At 36.9% G+C, this 24,825-nt stretch overlaps 1 protein-coding gene across 1 annotated transcript in view; it reads left to right on the top strand.

Moving 5' to 3' along the window:
* NUBPL (NUBP iron-sulfur cluster assembly factor, mitochondrial) overlaps positions 1 to 24,825 on the top strand; it is an 87,584-nt gene that overhangs the window by 51,209 nt on the left and 11,550 nt on the right. The window contains exons 8-10 of the mRNA XM_062576194.1: positions 13,232 to 13,317; positions 17,564 to 17,684; positions 21,174 to 21,256. Of these exons, the coding sequence (XP_062432178.1) occupies positions 13,232 to 13,317; positions 17,564 to 17,684; positions 21,174 to 21,256 (290 nt within the window). The remainder of the gene's footprint in view (positions 1 to 13,231; positions 13,318 to 17,563; positions 17,685 to 21,173; positions 21,257 to 24,825) is intronic.

The following is a 24,825-nucleotide window of genomic DNA, read 5'->3' as shown; positions in this document are numbered from 1 at the left end:
AAGTTCAACAAAGGTATGTGCAGAGTCCTGCACCTAGGGAGGAATAACCCTAGGCACCAGTACAAGCTGGGGGCTGACCTTCTGGAAAATAGCTCATCAGAGAAGAAGGGGTTCCTAGTGGATGACAAGTTGACTATGAGCCAGCAATATGCTCTTGTGGCCAAGAAGGCCAATGGTCTCCTGGGGAGCCTTAGGAAGAGTGTTTACAGGAGGACAAGGGAGGTGATCCTGCCCCTCTGCTCAGCCCTGGTGAGGCCTCATCTGGAGTACTGCATCCAGTTCTGGGCTTCCCAACACAAGAGAGACATGGAGCAACTGGAGAGTTCAGTGTAAGGGTTACTAAGCTATCGGAGAGACTGGAGCACCTGCCCTATGAGGAAAGGCTGAGAGTGCTGCTCCTGTTGAGTCTGAAGAAGACTGAGAGGGGATCTTACCAGTGTATGGAAATATCTGAAGGGAGGGTGTCAGGGGGGTGAGGCTGGGCTCTTTTCAATGGGGCCCAGTGACAGGACAAGAGGCAGCAGATGCAGACTGAACCACAGAAAGTTCCACCTGAATATGGGGAAAAACTTCTTTACTGTGAGAGTGACAGAACCCTGGTTGCCCCGAGAGATCACAGAGTTTAATTCTCTGGAAATACTCAAAACCCTCCTGGACATGATCCTGTCTGACGTGCTCTCAGTGACCCTACTTGAGCAGGCGGGTTGGACTAGATGATCTCCAGAGGTCCTTTCCAACCTCAGTCATTCTATGATTCTGTGTGATACTGTGATCTTAAATAATCAATGGGACTGTTTGCTCCACTTTTTGATGATACTGCATAAATAAATTGATTTAAAAAAAGGTAGTATCTTTTACTGTCTTGGATTCTAGAGTTCAGAGTGGCCGATGTGCGCAGGCAGCCCCTGTTTTTCTTTGCTGTTCCTTTCTGTGTGCATGTTTTTGATGACAATAATGCACTGAAGACATTAAATATGAAATAATAAATATCAATAAATAAGTGTCTATATATATTAAATTTATTATATATATTTATAAGTATTAAGTTTATAAATATATATGAACTGTTTCACTTGTATGATGGGCTCTTACGAAGTTGCCTGACATGTTTAACAAGTATCTCTAAAAGTTCATAGGTTAGTACAAAATTTAGCTACAAGTGTATGTAGAAAGATAGGTGGCCATTCTAGAGATGCGCACACATGGAGGTGCTAGAGGTAACAGATTTTGAAATATATGCCCTAGTTTCACAGCAAAGTCATCACTGTTGTTTCAGCCTCATGACGTCTACAGGAAGGAAGACAGGCAGCATCTTGTATGCTTAGCTAACCAGAGTCACATCATAGTTTTAAACTTGCATGAAAACCACAGTTATCCATATAGCTATGTAACAAAATTTTCTGAAATATACTTTAATTCAGGGTTCGGGCTTTGTGGTGGTGTCTCATAATCTTCCATGATGTCGGTTTTTGAAAAATTAATCCTTTGACACACAAAAACTCAAGGGTTGGGACACCACTCTGTTAACTCAGCTGTAAAACTTGTGCCCTGAAGTTGTCAGTAGCCACTGGGGTTAGCTGTATTCATTCCAGATGTGTTTGATCTACTATCTTTGATTGTATTGAGTGGTGGAGGGTGGTGTGATGAAGGATTTAAGGAATTTTTCCCATAAGAAATAGAAGAGGATGTTTCTAGTGCTTTAGCTCATCTGTGTCCAGGAATATATGATGAAGAGAGAACCTGATTCATACCTGTTTTCTTCATTACAACACTAAATGTGTAGCATATATGGGTAGCAAAGCTGGAGGGCCTTCTGTTCCCAGGTTTTTAAGCAATAAGGTAATGAGTGTGATATGGGAATTTCTGGTAAATTTGCTTGTCACATTATTATTATTATTATTATTATTATTATTATTATTATTATTTTACATAAAGGCAGTAAGATTGTGAAATTCAAGAAATATGACTTTATTTTTGTGGGTTATGGGTTTTTCTAATGTATGGCAGGTATTAATAATTGGTATTCAGTACAGTGCACCTAAATATCCTAATTGAACAAAGAAAATGTCACAAATTCTTACCTTTTGGAGGTTGTGTGCCCATTTCTCGAGGAGTCTGCACTGTCTTTGTGAGTGTGAGAGCCTGTTTTGTTGGTGCATTATCATCTCTGGGGGGGGTGTTGGAAAGTACTTTAGTTCTGTACTTTAATTCTGTATTCAGAATTTTGCTGAGGTCTTTTTGTTACAAGATAACTTGTAGCTGAATTGCTACATCAGTAAGTAAAATCCTTAATTTGGAAAGGTTTTTTCTAACTTCTAAGAATGTAATAGGTGTTAACTAAAGCAAAAAAAAATTAAAAAGCTGGATTTTTTTTTCCCTAAAGATAGCAATGCCTTTATTCTAACGTAAGATTAACAAAGTGAAGAACAGAGGGTAAATCTTTTTTTTTTTCCCCAATAATTTATCAATTTTCCATAGTATAGATGCTGAGATATGTGATAGACCTGTAGTTCTCACATAAGTTAAATCAGGTTTTGAAGGAAATCAAAGTAGACAAGATGTTGATTTAGAAAAAGAAAAGGAAAACAGGTAAAAACAACAATCAATGCAGATCTTCATATGCCATGAAAGGAGATAAATTTCCTTTCCATGTCTCTCTCTAAACTCTTAACTACTACTTTCTGGCATCCTATTTTTATAACATGGGCTTTTATGACTGCTGAACTGAGCTGAGGAAAGCATTTTAATTCTAATCCTGAAATGGCTTCATATTGTTAACACAGTTGCTCAGTGCAGCTTGTTAGTTCACCAATCTTAATTTCATAAAATTTGGAATGATAGCATCAGTTTACATTTGTCTTGCCCATTCATTCATTATGTACAGCTTGTTAGGTTGATTCTTGCAGTGTAAAAAAGTTTTTCATGCTTCTGTGAAAATGAGCACAGCAGACAGCGAGTGATAAGATTTGTAACTCCCTTCGTACTTATTGGCCCAATGAATTTTAGTGATTTATAGAGAATTTCCTGTGTTGTGAATTGTAGATATTTCTCATTCTCATTGGAAGAGCTTGTTTTTGTGTATTATGACTTTGATTTTGCTTTCTTATTTTACTTTGTTTCTTTGTTTCCTGTCTGACAGACCACAGCCTTTTTAATATGCCTTTGTTTTCTTTGAGTTTGTTGCTTTCAAGGCTATGGAAAACAGCGTTGCATATCTAGATGATGATGTCTTTGGAGCCCTCTACAGAATTCTGCTGGGTTTTGTGGGTTCCATCTTCCTTTGCAATTCATATTTTGAAGTTGAGTTTTGTCTGTGTTATTTTTTCTAGCAGAAAGTATTTGGTGATGTGCCATTCTCAGATTTTTCTCCGGTTTTTTTGTTATTTGTATTTCCTTTGTGAATGCCTTGGGCAGTCATGGTACTAGCGGCATAATTTCTGGTTTTTAATTTTTTCTCAGAGACAGTATATATATCTGTGTTAAGTATATTTAGAAGTGCACTGTCTAGTTTGCGTGATGTTTATGTTGATTTGCATGCATGCATATATGAGATACAGTATTTGAACTGCATTTTCTTCATATTTCATTAGTGGCCTCTTAGGAATAGACAGTGTAGAAAACTTACTTTGTCTCTAAATAAATTTACAGAATCTGCATTAATATCTTTGCCAGTCATTTACATTGTTCTGTGAGCATGAGAAAGAGCACTAGAAAAAGTGTTTTATTTCTAGGGTGCTTAGCTATTGAATGAGAAACTATACCATTGCAGCATTTGGGAATAGGAGAAGGAATAGGAGAGGGATTGATAGGAGAGGTAAAGGGGTATTGGTTTTTAATTTTAGAATTTTTTTATCTTGCATGATAAATACTGTAATTTATTGAGTCAAAAAGAGATTAAAGCAATACCCAGTGGACAAAAGTGAAACAACAAAACATTTCTTACAATTCTTGTTTTCATTAAAGAGAGTATTCCTTATACAATATTGTTTGGAGTGACAGTTTTGGGTAGTTTCTTTTTTTTTTCTTTGAGATAAGAAAGGAAACTGTTTTGTTTTGTTCTGTTATTTTGACTCCGCTTACAAGGAGATGCGTCTTTACATGATTCTTTAATCATCTGTAACTTCTCTTGTGTTGGTATTCTTTCCTCAGCAAACTGGCAGATGCGAAATGATAATGATAGTTTGAAAATTCTGTTCCATTTTTCTGTTCCACTACAGTTTCTATCTTCCATGACCAGTCTACTTTTCAAATAGAAATCCAGGGTCAGTCTTGTATACTTCGTTTATTGTCTGCTGTTCCTTACTTTCTCTTTAGTTTTACTTCTTTACTTCTGTTTTGTCCTTCTGTTTCCTGTTTTGCATCTGAGATGTCCAGAAGTGGATTCTGTATTGTGTCCTGAACATACATGCTCAGGAAAAGTTAAAGTTTCCATATACATTTCTAGCTTTTACAGTGTAAAACTTTTGGGATTTCAGATGATACTATGTCTGATACCAGTCAGTTTTGTGTAAACTAACAGCATTATGAAAACTGAGGCTCGTGATTCCCTTTGTATTGTAAATTGGGAAAACTAAAGTTTTGTGTGTTTGTATACAAATGTGTGTATATACAAATAATACATATATATGCACATATAGGAGCCTTAAACCAACCAAATAAATACTATATGAGATGGGAGATTAGCCTCCGTAATAAAAAAATAGGAGAGAATTTATCATTCCCTCGCTTTAGAAAGGTTATCCTAGCCTTGGAGTCTGAAGGCTTCATGGATGGCAGAAAGCACGTGCCCTTAGAAAGGAAGTCCCAGGGCCTGTTAGTAAATCTGAATTGGGGAGGTTGGTTGTTAACTATATTAGATTGCCTCTCACACTCTCTGTATCAATGTTAAAGTGAATTTTGTGTTAGTGAAGCGTGACAGCTTGAGAGCCCCAGAGACTGACACTCCGTCTTAAGTGACGGAACTTACTCCAGGTTAAAACTGGAATTTTTGTTTGCTAAACTTTGTCGTATCACTCTTTTCTATGGACATCAAGGTGCCATGGTGGTGGAAACCATGAGAAAAACACACCTGCCCAATGGGAATTGGATTGAGGCAGCCAAGTAATTTCACATCTCACCCAACAACCTTTTAAGCATACGGTTGTGAGCTTTGGACTGAGCTGTGTTTATGCAAAGTACCTAAAGGTAAAAGGTTCTGTGTTTTATTTCAGTGTTCTTAATTTTCTCATGTTTTGTAATTAATATATTTTTGTTTTTTTTCACTCAAAACATATAATTACCTCTGCATTTAAACGGCTGTTAAAAAGAATTAGAAAAGGTGGTCGAAGTAAGCAAAGTGAAAGCAGTGTGAATGCTAATTTATAGTTTTTTCTAAGTTTCATAAAAGCCAAAAAATGATTAAAAGTCATACAGGGAATGACTTATGTTGCCTTTTAGGTTTGAAGTCAACATGGTGCATCATTTTTACCATGTTTTTACTGCCATATTTTATAATTCATGTTGTTTCACCTAATGATTCCATACTTCCACCAAAATGCAGTAGCTACTTATCTCCTGAATGCCTTTTGCAGATAGGGCTGCAATATTTACCAAAGGTTTTTGTTAATTCAGATACGAATGTTCAAAAATTGTAATTAATAATTTTTCTAATGGCAGTGTATTGATAGATAGATGAAATAAAAACAAAACATATCCTGTCTTTACTGATTAAGCTTTAAAAGTCTTAGAAATATTTTTTTTCTGTTCAAATATGTTCACTGAAAAGGAAGTAATAGAGGGATGCCACTGAGCTGAAGAAACTTGACTTCAACTTCTGAAAACATTTTACTAAATGTTAGAGCAAACTGATGAGCCAAACTATTTACTCGTGCTCCTGTCGGTATTGCACGGACCGGAGGTGTAGCCTTGTACACAGCTTTATGGAGCGAGTAGTCTGAAGTGTGTGAGACTTAAGAAAGCAGAAGCTGATCTTGCATCAACGCGATGAGGTACGAGAACAGGAAGCCGCAGTTAATGAGCGGACTGTCTGTCTGATCTGAAATAAGCATTAAAAAATGGAAAAAAAAAAGAATTTCAAACCAGATTTTTAAAAATAAAATGTTGAAGTTTTTTAAAAAATAGGCAGGAGTTAGTGTGAGGAAGAATTGTGATTTGTGAGATAAAGGTGTCTTTTTAAACCAACAACTGAAATAGATACACAGGTTGAAAAGATACAGCACTGTTCTCTTGTCTTTTCTGAAGAGAAATGATCAAAAAACCAATGCAGCAGAGCAAGTTGTATGTAGCATAAGGTTAAAGGATTACAAGTGTATCTGTATTCTGTCGTTGCTCTTTATGTCTGTTTGCTCCAAATTGGATGTATCTTTCTTTGATGTAAATCACAGTTGTAACACACCTGGTTTTTCCTTCCTTTAGTTTAATAATAAAAACAGTGTTTTTTCTCCAGTTCTGTTTGTTTGTTCCCTCTCTCTCCCTCCCTCTCTCGTGGAGGTAGCATCTTTAGTTTCTTCAGTAAATTTTTAAAGAAGTTTTACAGAAGTCATAAGGGTTTTTTATGTTTTGCTTGATCTATTTTTGAATGCAAATATTTTTAATATCAGATTTTTTTAACCTTTTTTAGAAAACCACGTAGACTTAACCTTTCTTTCATGCTGTATTTTAATACTTACTTTTTAAAATAACTACAAGAAAGAAAAGGCTCATAGGTTTAGAATAGACTGAAAAAAACCAAAAAAATTGATGCACACCAGGGAGGATTATAAAATTGATCTTTGTATTCAACTATAATCTGTATGCTAAATTATTTTCTGCCTATTGTCAGAAAAATAGCAGTTGACAAATGCAAATTATTAGCAGGGTTATCTCAGTTCTGGACACTCTTAGTAAGTTACTGTGAAGCTTCTGTCCCCAGTAGACACTGTAAATTCAATCTAAAGACCAAAATACAGTATGAATTTACACATTAATGCCTCAAACTTTTTCAATATATATTTAAATGGCCAAGGCACCAGGCTTATGTAGATTGATTTAACATACATTTTCTGTTCAAACTGAAGTGATAGTGTGTTCAGTGAGGGCTGTTTAATCAGTCCTGAGAAATAGTACCTAGGTATTGGAGAAGCAGCTGTGTAGTATTCAGGCTTTGAAAACTGAAGTTCTCTAAGCTTTGGTAACAGAGGCTTAAGTATATGTTAAGTACTATATCACCTGCAGTTGTTGCTTTAGACCAATTACTTTGAATAGGAAGAAATAAATGAGCATCCTGTTCAGCTGGCAATTACAAAAAATGTGGGAAATCCATATGAACAATGATACTGCATGCTTTCCTCTGGCTATTTCTTCTGACAAAATAAATGATCAAATCTGTCTCTCACAGTGTTCCCTCTTCTCTCCCCCCAAAGAAGAAAAATCAGTCATTTTTGGAAGTGATTGAAATAGTTTATATTTTCTTTTTTATGGAATAGAAATAACTCTTTCCCTACAGTTCTTCCCTTTGTGTTGGGACCTCTCAGAAGTCATATGATTTTTTTTAATCATATTCACTTGTCAAGAGAGAATATTTTGACTTTGATCTTGTCTAGTCAAATGCTTATTATAATCTGCACATGATTGGCAAGTGGCCTTGAAAGCGGGAGGTGGAGTGGAGTAGGGCAGAAAAATGCTAATCGAGAGAGCTAAAGAGAAGCAGAAAGCGGGAGAGCGTCTATGAGGGAGTAACTTCTTATGCCTATGCTTGATGTTAAATAATGCTTGTGCACAGCTGTTATAATGAAGTTTTCAGTGGCCTAATACCCTACTATACTTAAGGATTACATCATATTTTGCACTAGTGTGACCTGTGTGCTCAGTTTGCCAGGGCCAAAACCAAGCAGTTTAACAGTGAGAATTGTTTCCACAGCTTTCTGCATGTGACCTATTGCAAAATGGAAGTTATAATTCTTACTAATTAATTAACAAGGGCAATTTAACCTCAGGACAACAAGAGCGGATCCAGCTTGTGAGATTCCTGTGCTTCCCAGTCTCTCTGATACAGTTCCTCCTGTCAATAAGCTGGGAAGAGGATTGCTCTAAGCTTTATGTCGTTTTTTTGTGTGGGCAGGGTGGCAGTGCCTTAAGCTCTAGTTATCCACTAGTTTGTGGGCACAAGAGGATGTGTTTGACTGTTTTGGAAACATATGCTGTCACAGCAGTTGTTCAAAGACTCCTCCAAGAAGGAGGTAGCAAGCAGCTTGGAGATGTGACACAGCCAAAATCTATCCTTCAGGACAGTTCAGATCTATATTGAGAGTCTGAAGCCTGGATCCCTGAAGAGAAAGACATACTAATGATTTTTAGAAGTTATTTGATGTAATGAGATGTCACACAGAAAAGCCTTGTCCAAGGAGATGGACAACTTTTTTTGTTAGCCCATCAGTAAGCATCACCAGCTGAAGTTCTAGCAAAGACAAAAGTCTTTTGTTCTTGCAAGACTGTATTCTGCCTCTTCAACTGTAAATTATGAAATTGCAAGCATATTTTACCTACAAAATAAGAAGAAGCTTACCTGAAGGCAAAAGGCACTCTGAAGAGATCCGTGGTAGATAATAATTCAGATTCACTGATTCTGTTTATAACTTGAAAGCCTGCCTGGAAGGTTGAAATTGATGCAGTGGAAAAGGTAGCAAAACCCAGAAGTGTGCAAGTGGTGTGGTCAGATCAGGCCATCTGCTGCTACGTTGAGTTCTGAACGTGGTTCCTTCCAAGGACGGTCAGTACCTGTCTATCAGCAGATGGAGTTAGAGAAATGCTGTATCTCTTTCTGTGTCTTCATCTTCCAAAACTATTTGTAAGTCCTTCTGGTCAGTTACTTTGAACTCCACAGGTTTCCTGGGTGGCGTTCCTTAGCAAGAATCAGGGTGACATAAGGTATACGCTCCCACTTGTATGCGGATGGAGGTGTTAATCATCCGCCTCAATGAGGTGCACATGTAGTCTGGTTGTGAAGTCTACCTTTGTCAACTGGAGGGAAATAGGCTATTTTAAATTATTTACATCTTCAGATGGACTTCAAAACTTAGTAGCAGCTGCTTTTTAGAAGGATGATGTTTTTCTCTCCTGGCTAGGAAGAACATCTCAGTGATTGGCTTAGGGTAGAATCTCCCCAAGCCTTAGATACAGTCCTGTGTACCTAAGTCTTGTAACATAGAACCTCTAATACAAGCCTTAATGATGCAGTGAATATAGGTGGTATTTTCCATACACAGAAATTGAAGGATCTTTCAGTGCTCCTCACTTTCTAAATGCTATTCAGTACCAATGTGCTGCATAGGCAGGCTTTCTTTTACTAGGGATTAAGTAGCTGGGGTTAAAAAGAAAGGCAAACATCCGAGCTATAGGCTACAGGTAATTCTGCCTCTTTGCTTTCTGCATGCTAAGTTTTAAAATAAGATTTGCGTAGTTTTTATTAATGCAACTGCATCAAGCTTTTGGCAATTGAAATACAGTGAAGTTACTAAAATGGATGAAAGGCATGAACAAGTAAATATGTCAGTTAAAATCAAGTACACTTAACTTAGGTATTCTTAGTATGCTTAAGGCACAGAATTTCTGCACACAACTGCAAACGTAGAGTATGCAGTATATTTCAGTGGGCGATGCGATAGTGTTGTTTTCAACTTTTTTGTTCAATTTGTTGACCTCAGTTTGCCTCACTCAGAAAGCAGCTTGTGTACACATAGCATACTACTGCTTTAAGAGTGCCACTGTGTGCATGAATTTAGTCATGTTTCATTACTTTATTGACTCTTTATTGTTCCATATTCCTATTAAACAAGATTCCTATGTAGAAACAAGATAGCGAAGAAAATATGGCTATGTTAATTCTTGTTCATCATTTGACTCACATTCCAAATTAAACATATGCAAACTTATTCAGGGGAGTGGAGCTCTACATAAAGCCTCATTTACCATATTCTGTTCCTAATGGAGGAAATAGTGCTACTAACGTTTGGGATTCTTGAACATCGGGTTGGGTTTGCAGGGCTAGCGGTTGCACCAAAGACAGACGTACTTAACTTAAAGATGTGTTGACATAACTCAGTATAAACTGCCTGTGAGTAACTTCAGTCTGGAGATAAAAAAACAGATTTCTGACCAGTAGAGAATTGGAAGATTCTGGATCCTTTCTCCAGTAAAAGTAATACGGGATTACAGAGCTTATTACAAAGCTTTAAGAGTTTTGGACAAGTTTTCGATGGATGTGAGTATCTATATTGCGAGGGGGCTGGAGCCATTGACATTTGAGGTCCCTTTTATTCCTGTGTTTTTGTGCCTCAATTTAGCTGGCTGTGAAGAAATAATCACTGACCAAACAAGTAAAAATTAAAATAAATTGTTCAAAAGACTCATAAAATTCTGCAAGTCAGTAAATATCTGGTAGCCATCAGCAATACATATTTTTTGGACTTGTGTTTATAGCTTCTATTAACATTTGAATCTTACATAAAATATGTATGAACAGAATCTAAAGTAGAACATGTGGAGGACCTGAAGTGTCTACATTTCTTTCCCAAATTAGCATACTCATAACTGAGTCAGATTTTCTTCTAATTAAAAAAAAATGAAATCCATAACTTACTGTAAAAAATTTATTTTGGTTACAATTGATGAGTAGTATTTGCTTGGGACTACCTTTAATTTACGTCTTACTTCAAGAAATTTAGATTAGGAGATGTCCTGTATCTTCCATGCTAATTAGAAGTGAAGCACCTTGTGAAGATACTATTAACTAGTTTGAGCCTCAGGGAACCGATTTAGAACCAGAGGACAAATCCTAATGAAATTACAATAATTTTAAATAGCCTTGTCTAAACTGATTATGCAAGTATCAGGCGCGGGAGTGACAGCATTAGTCTGAATACTCTCGCCCTCTCACCTCCTTTAAGGCACTGAGATTTTTGTGCTATGGCTATTACGAGTGCCTGCGCGGTTATCGGAGGGAGCGCGTCTTGGCTGGCAGCTCTTTGAGGTGCGCTGTCCTCAGTAAGAGTCCCAACGGAAGGGGAAGATTTCAGATCCTGTATTCCCAGAAGGGAGCAGGAGCAAAAAAGTTAATTTTTTTGCTAGAGGAAAATAACTGCTTTGGTTTCAGCAGTAATCTGGGTCAGAGTGAAAAGGAACATAGGAGAGAGACATCTGTTACACTCTCATCAGCAGCTTCTTGAGCACGTTGGCTTTCATTTGGTGAAAAAAGCCGCACAAATTGACCCCCGGCTTAGCAGTAACGTATGTGTTTCAGAAGCCAGAGCTTTTCATGCAGGGAGCCAGTGTTGCTGCAGCAGCTCATCCCTTAGGGCTACCATGCTCACCTGTACTCTGGCAAGGTGCCACTGGATCTTCTCACATTTCTAGCTTTTTCCCTTTGGGTGAGGTTCTTCAGCAAAAGAAGTTGTTAGCTGAAAATATCTTTCAGATAAACTGTGCTAAAAGGGAGTGTTTCTGTCGGGCATAGCCTCTGTCCTTCATTCCATGCTGATTATTAGACTCATAAAAACATTGATAATGGATCAGAAAATGTTGAATGAAGTGTTGGTGATTGCATGTTGGTGGTTCCTTCTATGTGAAGATCCAGGGGATGCTGACTGAGCCAGTATCTTAGGGAGCAGAATGTAAAAGGAAGAAAAAAGAGGTCTGTTAGGAGAAACAGCTGACATGAGCGTATAGTCATAAGACATTTGCACTAGATTTCCATTTTCATTTGAAAGGGAAGCAATAATAAGTATTTCTGCTAAGTATTAAAAGACCTTTTTAGAATACACAGAAAACTCAGAAGACCTTGAGCCTAAATTACTTCTTTGCTGACTGTGCTTTAGGATAGGGTGCATCCATTTTGTGGAATCAAGCCTACGCTTTAATGTCACCTCTAAAATGTAACTCTACACTTTAACGAAGTTAAAGCAACTAAGGTGACTTGGATGGAGCTGAAATGATTCCATGTTATTCTTTGCTATGTTGTTGGAAGCAGGTTGACTGGGGAAAAATAGCAAATTATTGGGGTCCTAGTGTTTTAGAGAACAATGGGGAAATTACATTTGTTTAATAAATTGCATATGCTGTTCAATTTTTGGACTCGTATCTAATATTACATAAGGCAGAAACTGGCAGCTTTTCAGGAGTGAGGTGCCAGATTGTATTTTTCTTTCACAGACTAGAGGTTAAGAATACTGGTTGAAAACATTCAGATGTGCTGGCAGGCCGCGTTTGGAAGCGGCTGGCTCTCGCGGGGAGGAGATGCCGGCAGCCGGCACGCTGACTGCGCGGGGCTCCGCGTGGGGCAGGCGCTTCCCGTCCGTGTGTCAGAGCTGGGAGTGCTCTGAGGAGTCCAGTGCTCCCAGTACTCTGCCCCATGCCAGCGACATTGCCTGTCCCTGAAGATCTACCCGTATCTCCCCTTGACGAGGATGGTCCGTACTGGTTTTGCAGACTGTGTTAATCAAGGAGTAATATAACATAGTAACCTGTGGTCTTAGAAAGTTATTTCAATTCTCATTGCTGACGTAGATCTATAGGGATCTCTAGGGAGAAATAGTTATCAGGTGGCTTGGAGCCATGCCTGAGCCATGTGTTACACCATGCTTTTTTCGAACTTAGTGTGAGTTAGCCTGAGTCGGTCTCATGTTTTGTAGTTTAATTCCTACAAACCCCGTTGGACTCGCTGATGTGTCTGGTGTGCCTGTTTAAGGGTTGTGCCTGTCAATGATTGTATCAGAAATCGTAGCAGATTCACAAAGCAGCAGTTTGCAGATTGCTGCCGCTTGTTTTTAGGGCAATACTTACTGTTAGATCAAAATATCTTAAATGTAATTATGACCTGCAACAGCTACTGTGTAGAGATTCTCACTGAAATCTAAGGGTATGTGGACCATGTTATCTTGTAGTGATAGCTATACGGCAGCTATTTCAGTTGTATCATCTAGATAAAAAATATAAATGATTTCTTCGTAGAAAAATATGGGATGAAAATAATCTAAAAAATACTTCTATCTGTCCACATCATGTCTCAGTTCTAGTCGTTGCATAATCAAAAACTAGCACCGTATTTCTTTATTTGAAGGAAATAAAAAAAAAAACAGTGAATAAACTTATGACTTTGTTTTCATAGTAACATGAGGTAGCATGTTCCAAATAGCCCAAATGTTTAGTGGTATAATTCACAATATTGATTTTAATGATATTTTGTGTTGTCTTTTCCCAGGGGCTGTGATCATCTCTACTCCACAAGACATTGCTTTATTAGATGCCCGCAAAGGAGCTGAAATGTTTAGAAAAGTCCATGTACCTGTAAGTCTTTATATATAAATATATTAAAAAAATGAATTCTTCCAAAATGTGAAAAACGTATAATTTTTCTTGAAATTTCTTGAAATGTGGACAAATCATATATGTATGCTATTGGTGTGTTTCAAGCATGATATGTAAGTTTTTAGGGAGGTATGCACTTACTTAATTGTCACTTTGCCCTTCAAAAGGGTTGGTGGCTGTCAGGCCGGGTAGAAGGCTGTCTGTATCGATTCATTTTTTTAATTAGAATTGTGGCTTGTTTGGTATCTTTTTTTGTTTGAGAAACACAAAATTTAGAAATAGCCATATATCCACAATATGCACATGGACTGGGAGGAAATACTAAGCAAGGTGACATCTTTGTCTTCATATTTTGTGTATGTTAATATTCTGAAAGCTTTTTATTGATATTTGTATCAATTTTTCATTGAACTGTTGGAATTAACATTTTAGATTTAGACTGCAGAATAAAGTAAAAGGATATAAGTACAAGAATAATAAACAAAAGTACATTAATTTTTAAATATTAACTAGGTTAATAATTAAATGGATTTTGGGGGGAAAAATATGGCTAATTTGATTTGATGTCTTGACAGTTACTACAAGTTGCCAAGTAACTAAATGTTGCACTCCAAAGTGTGTCCATGAAGACATTCATTTTTCATTTGAAATGTGTATTTGATGAGAAAATACAAACTGAAATGCCTTCTTGTTTTAAATACGAAGTAAAGAAAAAAGCATTCACTATACTTTGATCTGATACTCTAAAAAAGATGTTTTCTTGATTGCCTTTGTAGAGGTCATTCCTACTCTATCAAAAAAGGGAAAATTCTTTAGTAACTGTTGTATTCTTAATTAAAAAAAAATCACTGATGTGACAGCTTTTTTTTTTTCTTGATTTTACAGAATAACTTTAAAAGGGAATAGATTGATAAATTCATTATTGTTAACCGTTATTTAAGCATGTTTTCACCAAAGTGAGTATAATAGCATTTCTGCCATTAGCTACTAGGGAAAGATATATTTTGTGTCTGTGTGTGTATGAGAGAAGTATAGTATTTGTAATCTTTTTATATTGTTCTTTTTAAGTTTAGATTTACTAAGCACATACAGAATTATTTCCTTTATGTAAAATTGTGTTTAAATTAGTACTTCAGTGAGTTTTCTTTTAATATAATGACAAATTATCAAGGTTTCTTTTTATGTCTTTTTTGTTTAATGCTCTGGAGAGAATGGCTTCCCACGAAAGCCTGCATTCTGCAGTAGGTTTGGCTGCTTTTAATTTGACTAATGATAAGTGAGATTTTAAATATGACATACGTCTTGTATTTTGATTCATCAGAATTTTCAGATCTTAACTTAATCAAATGAAAGCTCACAGCAAATCAGTCTTGTCAAATGCTGAATTTGAGTGCACTTGAACCAGTCATCAGATTTTAAATCTTCGGTGCTGCTGCTCCTTTCTTTTTTTCCTCACCTTGTATGTATATGAATACAGATTTGTCATTTATTTTGGTGTTAAAGCAGCTCCTGCTGTTGAATTACATTTTTAAATATAAGCTAAATCTGAGGATCTAAGGAAAGTTCAATTAGATGGTTTGTGATGAACAGCTTCAAACTTGGGAATAGTTTACATCATCTGGGTGCTCAGAAAGGTAGACTCTGTAGGACTGCGCTAAAATTGTGTGTTGTGGCTATATAATTGACTAAACGAAGTCTTTGAAAAGTGAACTCTTAACAAATGCTTTTTTAAAGTAGTTGATCTATAGGTTGTTGACTCCTGGTCTTGGAGTAGGCTTGCTTATCTCCTAGTGAGCTGGAATCCCTCTCGTACACATGCATAAACCACTTTCCCCTGCCCCTGCAGTCATTAATTACCGGTCCCTCGGATCACATAGGTAGTGTCAATAAAGCTGCAGCTTTAACATTTTATATCCTTTACTGAACTGAAATTAAAGTAGAATGACTGAAGGAGTTGATGAAAAGCTGCCAGTGGGAGTCAGCTTTGGAACCAACATTGCAGTGCTAAAGTCTTATTTTAAATCTTAAGGCATATTCATTGTAAGAAGAGTACTTGCCATCTGTGTGCAATGCACTGCACCTAGTACGGAAGGATTTTGCTATGTTGTACTGACTTCTGTCACCAGGAACTCTGATATTCTCACTCGTACATTTTTGAAACCTGTGAAAGCCACAACATATCCTTCTACTCAAGGAAACTCTCTCTGTACTTGTGAATCCGGCTGTGATTTCCATGGATTCCAGGGGCTTGTGCTGGGAAGTTGACACCAAAAAGCACAAATAACTTGGAATATTTAGAGAAAAAAAAAACGTATTTTCACCTATTGATACTGAGGTCAGTTGGGTATGGTCTACGTTATGAATCATATCGCTGAAATAAAAAAAGAGTTTTAGTTTGGATTAACTCTGCAGTCCTTCTGGTAGTTTCCTCGAGTCCAAAGGGTATGTTGTGGCTTTCACAGGTTTCAAAAAACAGCTCATGTAAACACAGCTGTATATTTCTTTCTAAGCTGTACTAAAATTGTTTACTTGGCTATTTACTTGTTAGTATTACTGCGGCAGCTGGAGTACCCTGCCAAGATTATGCCTTCGTATTAGAGCCAAAATTTGCTTGTCGCAGGATAGAGGGTAGGGAGAAAGAAATATTATTACGGACTTTTCCCTGAAGCACTGAAATATCGAGTGACTGACCTGTAGCTGTGCAGAAGGTGGGCGGCCGGCTGTGGACTGCGACCCTGATGGTTCCCGTTCCCGTCGGATTTGATTCAGACCTCAGCACCGTTGGTTGTTTCAAGTGCAGCGGATGGCTTAAGTGGATCTCTTGGGAATTTTCTCTTTCTGTAAAGACAGAGAGCTTTCATTCTCTGTTTGTCTTGTTCAGCTAAAATAGCAGTATGTTTGGATTTTGGCATGATTTGGTGCTTAACCAGAAGGTTAATTGAGCGTAAGTAACACATTAGCACTCAGAAACACCATGTATGCGGGTAACTCATGATGGAAGCTGGGGTGCCAGTTTCTTCATTTTCTCCCCTTGCCCTGCTGTAAACCTTCAGAGAACTTCTTGTAAGTAAAGGAAGACTTCTTGGAAGGTAGTGTGAAGCACATAACACTGGTATAGGGGGAAAAAGAAAAAAAAAGGATAACCACCTTTTGATTATTTTTAACTTTGCTACTATGGAAAGCCTTTTAGTAGGATATTGTAAATAACTTGCTCTTACTTGCTTGCGCTGCTGCCTCTGTACTCTTTAGATAGGCCTGTATTTTCATTTTTGTTGCTAAAAGGTAGACACAAGTAATTAAATAATTCAGTAGTTATTGTTGCAGTGAACACTGGCATATTCTTTTGGATATGTTGATTGGTAAATCAGTAGAAGTTTTCAACCTGTAGTATTTGCATGCTATTTCCGTCACTTTTGAGAAATTCTGCTCTGCCTCAATGAACACTGTTTATCAAGTGAATAAAATGAGATTAATTTTAATGTTAGCATTATTTTACTTCATGAAAGAAGAGATTTGTGTGCCTGATTCGGCAGACTTTCAGGAAAAAAATTTGCAAGGATGATGTTGAACATCTGGCATCAACAAAAGGCACCTAATACACATACATTAGACTTTTATCCCATGGGTTTTGCCACGTTGTTTCACATATTTGTTTCTGTTGTTTGATCTTTAAAATGCCCCTCTGGTCTTCTGAAAGAATAACAAGTCTGGGTCTTTTTGAAGACTCTTCCCTACAGGATAACTTACAAAATATCTTAAAAGTATGCCTGATTGTATTATTTCTTGTAATGGTAGATTTTTATTTTGTGATTCCTGAAACTGCAGACTACAAAGCTGTAAAACACAGCACAAACATTTTCAGTGCTCAGAGCTCTAAAACAAAATACATTTCCCTGGGCAGGCAGGCAGGCAGGGAGGGTTAGATCCCTGCAAGAGGTACTTTTGATTACAGATAACTTCATTAACCTTTGAGGCTTGAAGTACTCGAAATGATGTGTAAACGATGGTGAAGCTGAGACTAATAATAGCTGATAATGAAATTAAGAGTGATGTTCAGAAAGTTGGACATCATAGTGAGACGGTCTGAAACTGTTACTTCTCATTTTAAATGAGTGTTCTTGACGATGCGTTGTTTGTAATCTCTCCTTCATTGTCGGGTACGAATAATGAGAATACTGCTGTTTGAATCCCAGGTTTGAACATAGTCTTCCTTTTAATTTAACAGGTTTTAGGACTTATCCAAAATATGAGTGTTTTCCAGTGCCCTAAATGTAAGCATGAGACGCACATTTTTGGAGCTGATGGTGTAAGAGATCTAGCAAAAAGCCTTGGATTGGATATTTTAGGTAAGGATATGGAGGTGGCTTTACTTTTGAAGCAAAATTTTACATTATGTATGAGGAAAGCTTTAGCTGAAATGTGGGACTGCACAGTCCTAAATTACTGTATATTCAGACAGCATTGAAATATAATAGAACTAATAACCTAGGTGGTCGAACTTCATTACTTGTTCATGGAATGTGGACTGAATATGAAGATTTTTGAATTGCTTCTTAAATATCTTGTGAACTGTAAATAATCTGGGACACGAATTGTTTTGGTATCTATGTACTGTATTTCCTGAAATTCATTTTATTGCTTATCTCTCAGTAATATTTGCAAATAACTAAGTATTCTATTTGATCCTGTAAAACTTAGTGTATGTTAATGTCAATGGAAGTTTTCTCATTTACTTAATGTAAAAGAAATGGCTAATTATGTATGTGAAATAACATAGTAATTTGTCTAAAGGAGCTGTTTTTATGCCCATAGAAAGAAATCTTAACTACTGTGTGGAAGCAAGTAGTTTTGGGGAAATTATTTTAATTGCTTTCCATTAGATGCAAGTTACTCAAGTTTTAATTCTTACTAGACAGTAATGGTTATATTTAAGTGTTCAGATTTAAAGAATATGCTGAATTGCATTTTTTTTCAAAATACTTTGTTTCAAAAGAAAATTTATTCATGTTTATTTAATCATGGGCAATTTCAAAAAATGTAGCATGCATATAAGCTAAAATATACATTGATCTCTTGCTATTTTAAAAAGGCATGTTTCAATTTGTGCTATCAGTAAAAAAAAAAATCACAAAACATAACACAGTGTAATTAAGTTGGAAGATGGGATAATTGCACGTGCTAATGATGTGTTTCCATGTATTACTGTAATTATCTCAATGATTTCCTACAGCTAATTCATTAAAAAGAACCAGGAAGCTCACCTAGAAAGATCAACATAAAAATACCAAGGTCTGACACAAATTTAATGTAGCAAGGCAACACATAATTAAAGACAGGCATCTGGGCTATCTTTTAGATTTCTGGATGTATAATGAGATGTGATCAGAGCCCAAGGGAGCTTCTACAGCCCTGGGTTGTGTGGAGGGAGGCGAATCCTCCCCAAGCAGTTGAATCAAACCTGCAGCGAGATGTGCAGACACAAACGATGGGCTGTGCCGTTGGCCCCATGAATGTTCCCCAGTGTTCCTTCCGAGCACAGAAGGGACTGTGAAGGTGCCTAATGAGGGGCGGTCTGAGAGATTTGCATGACTAGCACGAAGGAATGAGGTGTATGAGGACAAATGGAGTGACGTTTGCTGTAATCTGTCCTTTCTCTGACAGCCTGAAGATTAAGAATAATGCCTGAAGGGTTAAATTTAGAATTACAGTACTTGATCAGATTAGTGTGTGCCTACTTCCAAGGGTGACTATTGCACAGTGCTACCATATGGAGAAACATTACTGCTTACAGATACGTTAATCTATTCTAGGTGGAAGTTTTATCCTAATGCTGTTGAATTGTATTTGAAAGCTTTGAGAGTTTATTGCATATTTTTAAAAGAAGAGTTTGAAATTTGTTTTGCTTTCATTTTGCAACAACTGTGGCTGTTCTATTTGTTCAGCTAAGCACCTAGTCCTGTTACGAATCTTGACAAGGTCTTAGTTTCCATGATACCATCTGACAGGTTCTGCAGGCTAACAATATGAAGGGAAATATGTAATCTTCCTACATTTGCTCACGATTTGCCACTTGTGGAATTCCTGAATTCCTCCCTTAGTTTTGTTTATGATGGAAGACAGTTTATGACTGTAGGAGTCTCCAGTACACCTCCTAACTGTAGTCCATTATCTCATAATTTTATTGTCTTGTCTTTTTGCTTGGATTCCCCCCTAAGAGTGCTAAATTTTGTAAGAAATTTTTTTTTAGTGTTGCTGATTGTTTCTCTCCCTGTCTCTGAAACACTTCTATTTTGCTATCTTCTTTTTTTGAAACTGGATGAGCAGAAGCTAGATGAGCAGAAACAGAGTAGTCCGCTGCTGCCTGTACAAGTTCTAGTATGGTCCTGTAGTGCCAGCACATCTTTGTAGGTTTGAGGAAGAGAAGAGAAAGGTTGCCATTTTGCAGAAGGGCTATTCTTTTTGTAATTTCTGAGACTGTTATTCAGCTGACAGTGAAGAAGTGTCTTTTCACTAGCAAAGCATCCTTGAAAAAAGATTAGTCTTGGCACAAAATAATGGTAAGAGCTATCTTCTGGGAAATTTGGAGTTAGGATTTTTCTGTTAATATTTTAAGATAAAATTAAGTTGAAAACATTTAAGAAAATTTTAAAGGACCTACTTAAAATTCATTTTTTAATGAATAAATGAATGGACTTTCATGCCAAAAGAAATTCATTTAGGACTGAAAAGACTTACTAGTGCTGATTTAATTTGAAAGAAATGGACTGTAATAGTCATAGATTACAAAGTGGTTGAGTTTCTTCACAGAGTCAGTTAAGTAACTTTGGAGCCACAGTGTTTGTCTGCTGTTGCTTGTCTTTTAATCTGTTTTCCCATGTTCTTTTGATCCGAAAAGTTTTGTTATTTCTACCTATGTTATTTCAAAGTTATGTCAATTTTTATGCTATTTTTTAATATGTCTTTTTCTGACTATATTGAACTTCAATAATCTATACTGGGATTGATTTTAGGTTAAATAACCGTTGTCATAATGTATGAGTTAAACTGATGCAACTTCTGGGGTCAGTCAAGACTGAACTAAGTGTATGCAGTCTGTTCTGTCCACATCTGTCCATGCTGTAGAATATGGTTGCATCTTCCATTAAAAGAAAGTAGGTTATTGTTAATTCACCGGCTAATTACCTGTGTTGCAATGAACTAATAGTGGGAACTTTGAGTGCTGAAAAACAGTATTTCAGAAAATATGTTTCAGAAGTGAAAAAAAAATCTGGGTACTAATTGATTCTTCTGGAACATTTCTCTGTGACAGTTCCCTGCTCATTATAAAAGCACAATATAAAGACGGTTTCTACTGGGAGCTGAATAGTTATCTACCTTTAATTGGATCCAAGGCCGAACGAAAATAATAACAAACGTTATTATTTGGAAATTAAGTATACAAAGGAATCTTTACATGGTGATTAAAATCCTAAAACAACATTGAAAAGAATATACAATGAGGAGATAGGCTAAACAGTAAGTTGAGTGATGAGTATTTGGCCAACACTAAAGCAGTTTTTTTGTCTGAACTCAACACAGTTTGTATCTCAACTTGTGTTTTTTTTCCTGTATTCAGCAGGCAAAAAAACAAACTCCCTGTTCTAAAAAATCCAATACAAGTTTAGCATTAATGATTATGAGTGTGCTGAAACTGTACTGCAGCCAATTTTCATTTTAAATGCTAATTTTTTGAGATCAAATGATTCAAAGAATATCCTGAAATGGATTTCAAGTCACTTCAGAGTTAGCTTGTTTTTTTGTTTTGTTTTTTTTTTGTTTTTTTTTTCTCGTTACAGGAGACATTCCACTCCATATTAACATAAGGGAGACGTGTGATTCAGGACAGCCTGTTGTGATCTCACAGCCTCAAAGTGATGCTGTAAGTTTGGAGCAGTGCACTTAAATAAATAAATAGAGTGGAGGGTGGCTCTCATCACTGTAGTTTGAACAGAAATGTCTATCTGAATGTAACTTATGGAAATAATGTTCTGTGAAAGAGTGTTGTGTCACTAAGTAACTGTGGTCCTTAGTTTTGGAATGCTGGTCATCCATTCTCCTTGTGTGCATGTATTTTTGTTTTTATTTGATCTGAATATGATTCAGAATAACAAGGCCTTGATCCAGGTTCAGGCTTCCCAAGAAGGAGGTCAGTGTCAAGCCACATGAGACATTATAGCTAATGTAGGTCCTCTAAAGCTGTCTGTTGAGCCTTCGGTAGTTGAGCCTGGAAACTGTCAAAGGGACCTATCAAAAGATGATAACGAGAACCTGCGTATTGTCAGTACCTGGATTGTTTGCAGCAGGAAGTGGAGGAATGTGCACACAGGAGGAAATGGGTTTTTCTGTACATCTACCATAACATTTTATTGCCAAAGGGAAATATGAGTTGTTGAGGTGGTAGGAGTCAAATATACGTGTCTCTAGAGAAAAGCAGTTGTGCATGTAAAATGTTGCCATTAGTACTAACAGAATAAGACTTTGCTGACAATTTTTTTTTTAACTTGCCCCACTGCTAGAATTTGTCTGCCAAACTCTGTAGGGCACAGAGTTGTCTGTCACATTGTATGTGTAAACTATGTAGAATGGTGGAGCCTCATTCTTGACTGGTGCTTAGATACTACTATTAAAAAAAGTCATTAATAGTGATATAGATGGTAGACTCGGTTAGAGATAAAGTAGAAAGTATGAAAGTATAAATAAGGTATCCTTCCTGGTATCATCGTTGCTAGGCGCATGGTGTTTTTTCCTTTCTAGTCTTAGAGAGAAAAAAAAAAAAAAAAGGGAATCCAGTGTTACTAACATACTGATCAGGATTCTGGAAGAATAGCATCTGTCTTTCCAACTTTAGTATTTCATTTGGCTTTGAGAGAAAAGCAGATACGGTTTCCCGATCGAATACAGTATATTTGCTAGTCTTAGACAAGGCCTGTGCTTTGCCTCTGTGCAACAACGTAGTGATCTTGAGTTTAGATCATCATGAAAAAGCATCGTTATAACTGATACTGTAGGTTCTCTCTGGGAAGTTGAGTAAGTGCTAAGGTTTGAATAGATGTGTAGCTCAGGTCAAAGCTGAGGCAAAACAGCCAGGCAGACGAAGATGGAAGGCTTTCTCTACTCGCAATATCTGAAATCTGTATTAATCAAGAGTCTGTAGCCTGCAGGACTCTCAGTCTAATAATACAAACATGTAGGATAATGTTCTGAAAATTAACAGACTCTGTAGTGCTGCCATCTGTTTTTTCTTGGACTGTGTTCTCAGTAATGAAAGGAGGGGTATTAGCACCATTTATGGTAATTAAGTTAAATATGAAGAGAAATTTTTAAAGACAGTGATTGTTTTCTTATTTTGTAAAAGAAAGAAATAAATTCTTAGCACATAACTGATGGTGGGAGAGGTCATATAGGGTGAGATTGCAATCTTTAATGCATGACATCCATCAGCATGTTTCTCAAATAAACTAAAATTGTGGCTATTCATGCACAAACAATCATAGTTTTTCAGATAGAGAACAATGTGCACTGAGCTTCTGAAACTATCTCTACTTTTGTCCTTTAAATTTATAGATTTTTTTTATACACAAATCTGCTGTCTTTTTTAGAACACATTTAACAAATGAAATACAGAGTCACAGAACTGAAATAATACCTAGCTGATTCAGACATTGTAGAATAAGGATGGTGATTGACTTCTCAGAAACCCAGCGTGTTGTTGCACCTTTTAAGCTCTGTGAAGGCTAAGCTAAAATGCATTTTTAAAATAAGTTAGCTAATACCTTTTTTTTTTGCTTAAACACCTGCTACAGGGTTCATCTTGCCTTGCTGATATGTAAAAAGTACAGTTCTCTGTCTACACTAGAATGTGTGAGGAAAGTTACATTATCTGAATTCTTTATTTTAAAGCACAGTTTATCTTTGTCTAGACATATGCTTAGTTTAATTGGCTTAGGTGTAGTTGGTTGAAAAGGGAAGCTGCCTTTTCACAAGTGGTGAGGAAATGACTGGCAACCAAAACAACCCTTGTAGTAAGGAAAGAAGATTACTTGTGGAGTTATGCATATGTCTATTCAGAAGGTTCTTCCACTAGGAAGAACAAGTAGCAGCACTGAACATGTATGGAGGTACAGAATACAGAACTCCTTTACTTTTGGAAAGGGTTGTCTGTATAGGAGGTAAAGGTTTAATGACTGGAAGGTTTTTCTGGTAAAGCTTAAGGCAGTACCCAAGGAGAAATAAACAATACTGGTAAAATGATTTTGCTGTTGGTATAACATTGTCTACATTAACGTATCTGTCAACTTAGTTGCTTGATTTTTTTGTTTGTTTTGTATTTTAGCACTCAATTGACACAATTGACAAAACTTTTTTGTACTTACCAGTGCTGTAGAAATGGAATATTGTACTCACATACTAGCGTAAATGGCAGGGGCTAGTCTAATAGAGAGATAGTGGACAGATGGCAGCAACTGGGATCCTCCACAAGGAGCTAATCATTTCTTAGTTTAATCAACAGTGGGGACTAACCAAACCCTCCTGGAGATAACTGAAGAGTTTTGGGAACTGAGATACACAGCACTTCCCTCCTTCCTGAAGCTGTGGAGGTGGATTTCGAGACAGCAAAGGCTGTTAGAACAAGATCAGGAACACTCTGCTAAACTGGTAAAAGTGGAATAGGGAAAACAGAAGAGGAATTACTGAAACCTGGTGGAACTGATAGTGCTTAGATATAGGGCAACCTCTTAGGGATCATCAGAAGGAACAGGGATTTGAAAGAGGTGACCTGAAACTTGTAAATAAGAGGGCCAGAAACACCATAAGAGACAAAAGACATAATTCCAGTGAAGGTTTTCTTCCACCAAGTGAATTGCTTAAATGCCCAATGAACTCTCCATCCACACTGGGAAGGAAGGAAGAAGTGGTTCCCAAGAAGGACTGTTTATGTATCAGCAGAAAACTCAAGAAGTACAGGACAGGACAGTTGGTGTTGTGAGGACTTTCTGGTTAAAAACTAATATCTTGCTAGAAGAGACATACTAGCTGTGACTTTCAAACACCAAACTTCCATCTATTCCAAAATCAAAGAAGCAACTTAAGGAGGTGCCAGATACGTTTACTATAAGTATAAGCATTCACCTTTCTAGAAGTGCGGGCATCTTGCTGTTGGAATAGTCCTATCAGGAAGGAGACATGTGAGAAGCTGAGGCAAGTAGTAGATGAAGTCTGTCATCTCCTCAGCTAGGGAATGAGGTAATTAAAATTGTAGGGGACAGATGAGGAGATATTACACCTCTAGGGTTTACAGGGATAGTGTATTAAAGACAGCAGAGAATTTGGGAGAGAATGGAGTTTAGATTTCACCTTCTTCCACTTTCTCAGTTACTAAAGAGGTAGTCAACCCTCATGGTAGAAAGTGCAGGGAAGATGGATGTTTTGGGGAAAAAAATGCTAGGA

This window comes from Rhea pennata, chromosome 5 (genome assembly GCF_028389875.1).
Source record: "Rhea pennata isolate bPtePen1 chromosome 5, bPtePen1.pri, whole genome shotgun sequence".
NCBI classification, from domain to species: Eukaryota; Metazoa; Chordata; class Aves; order Rheiformes; family Rheidae; genus Rhea; species Rhea pennata.
This window is presented reverse-complemented; position numbering and strand designations above follow the sequence as displayed.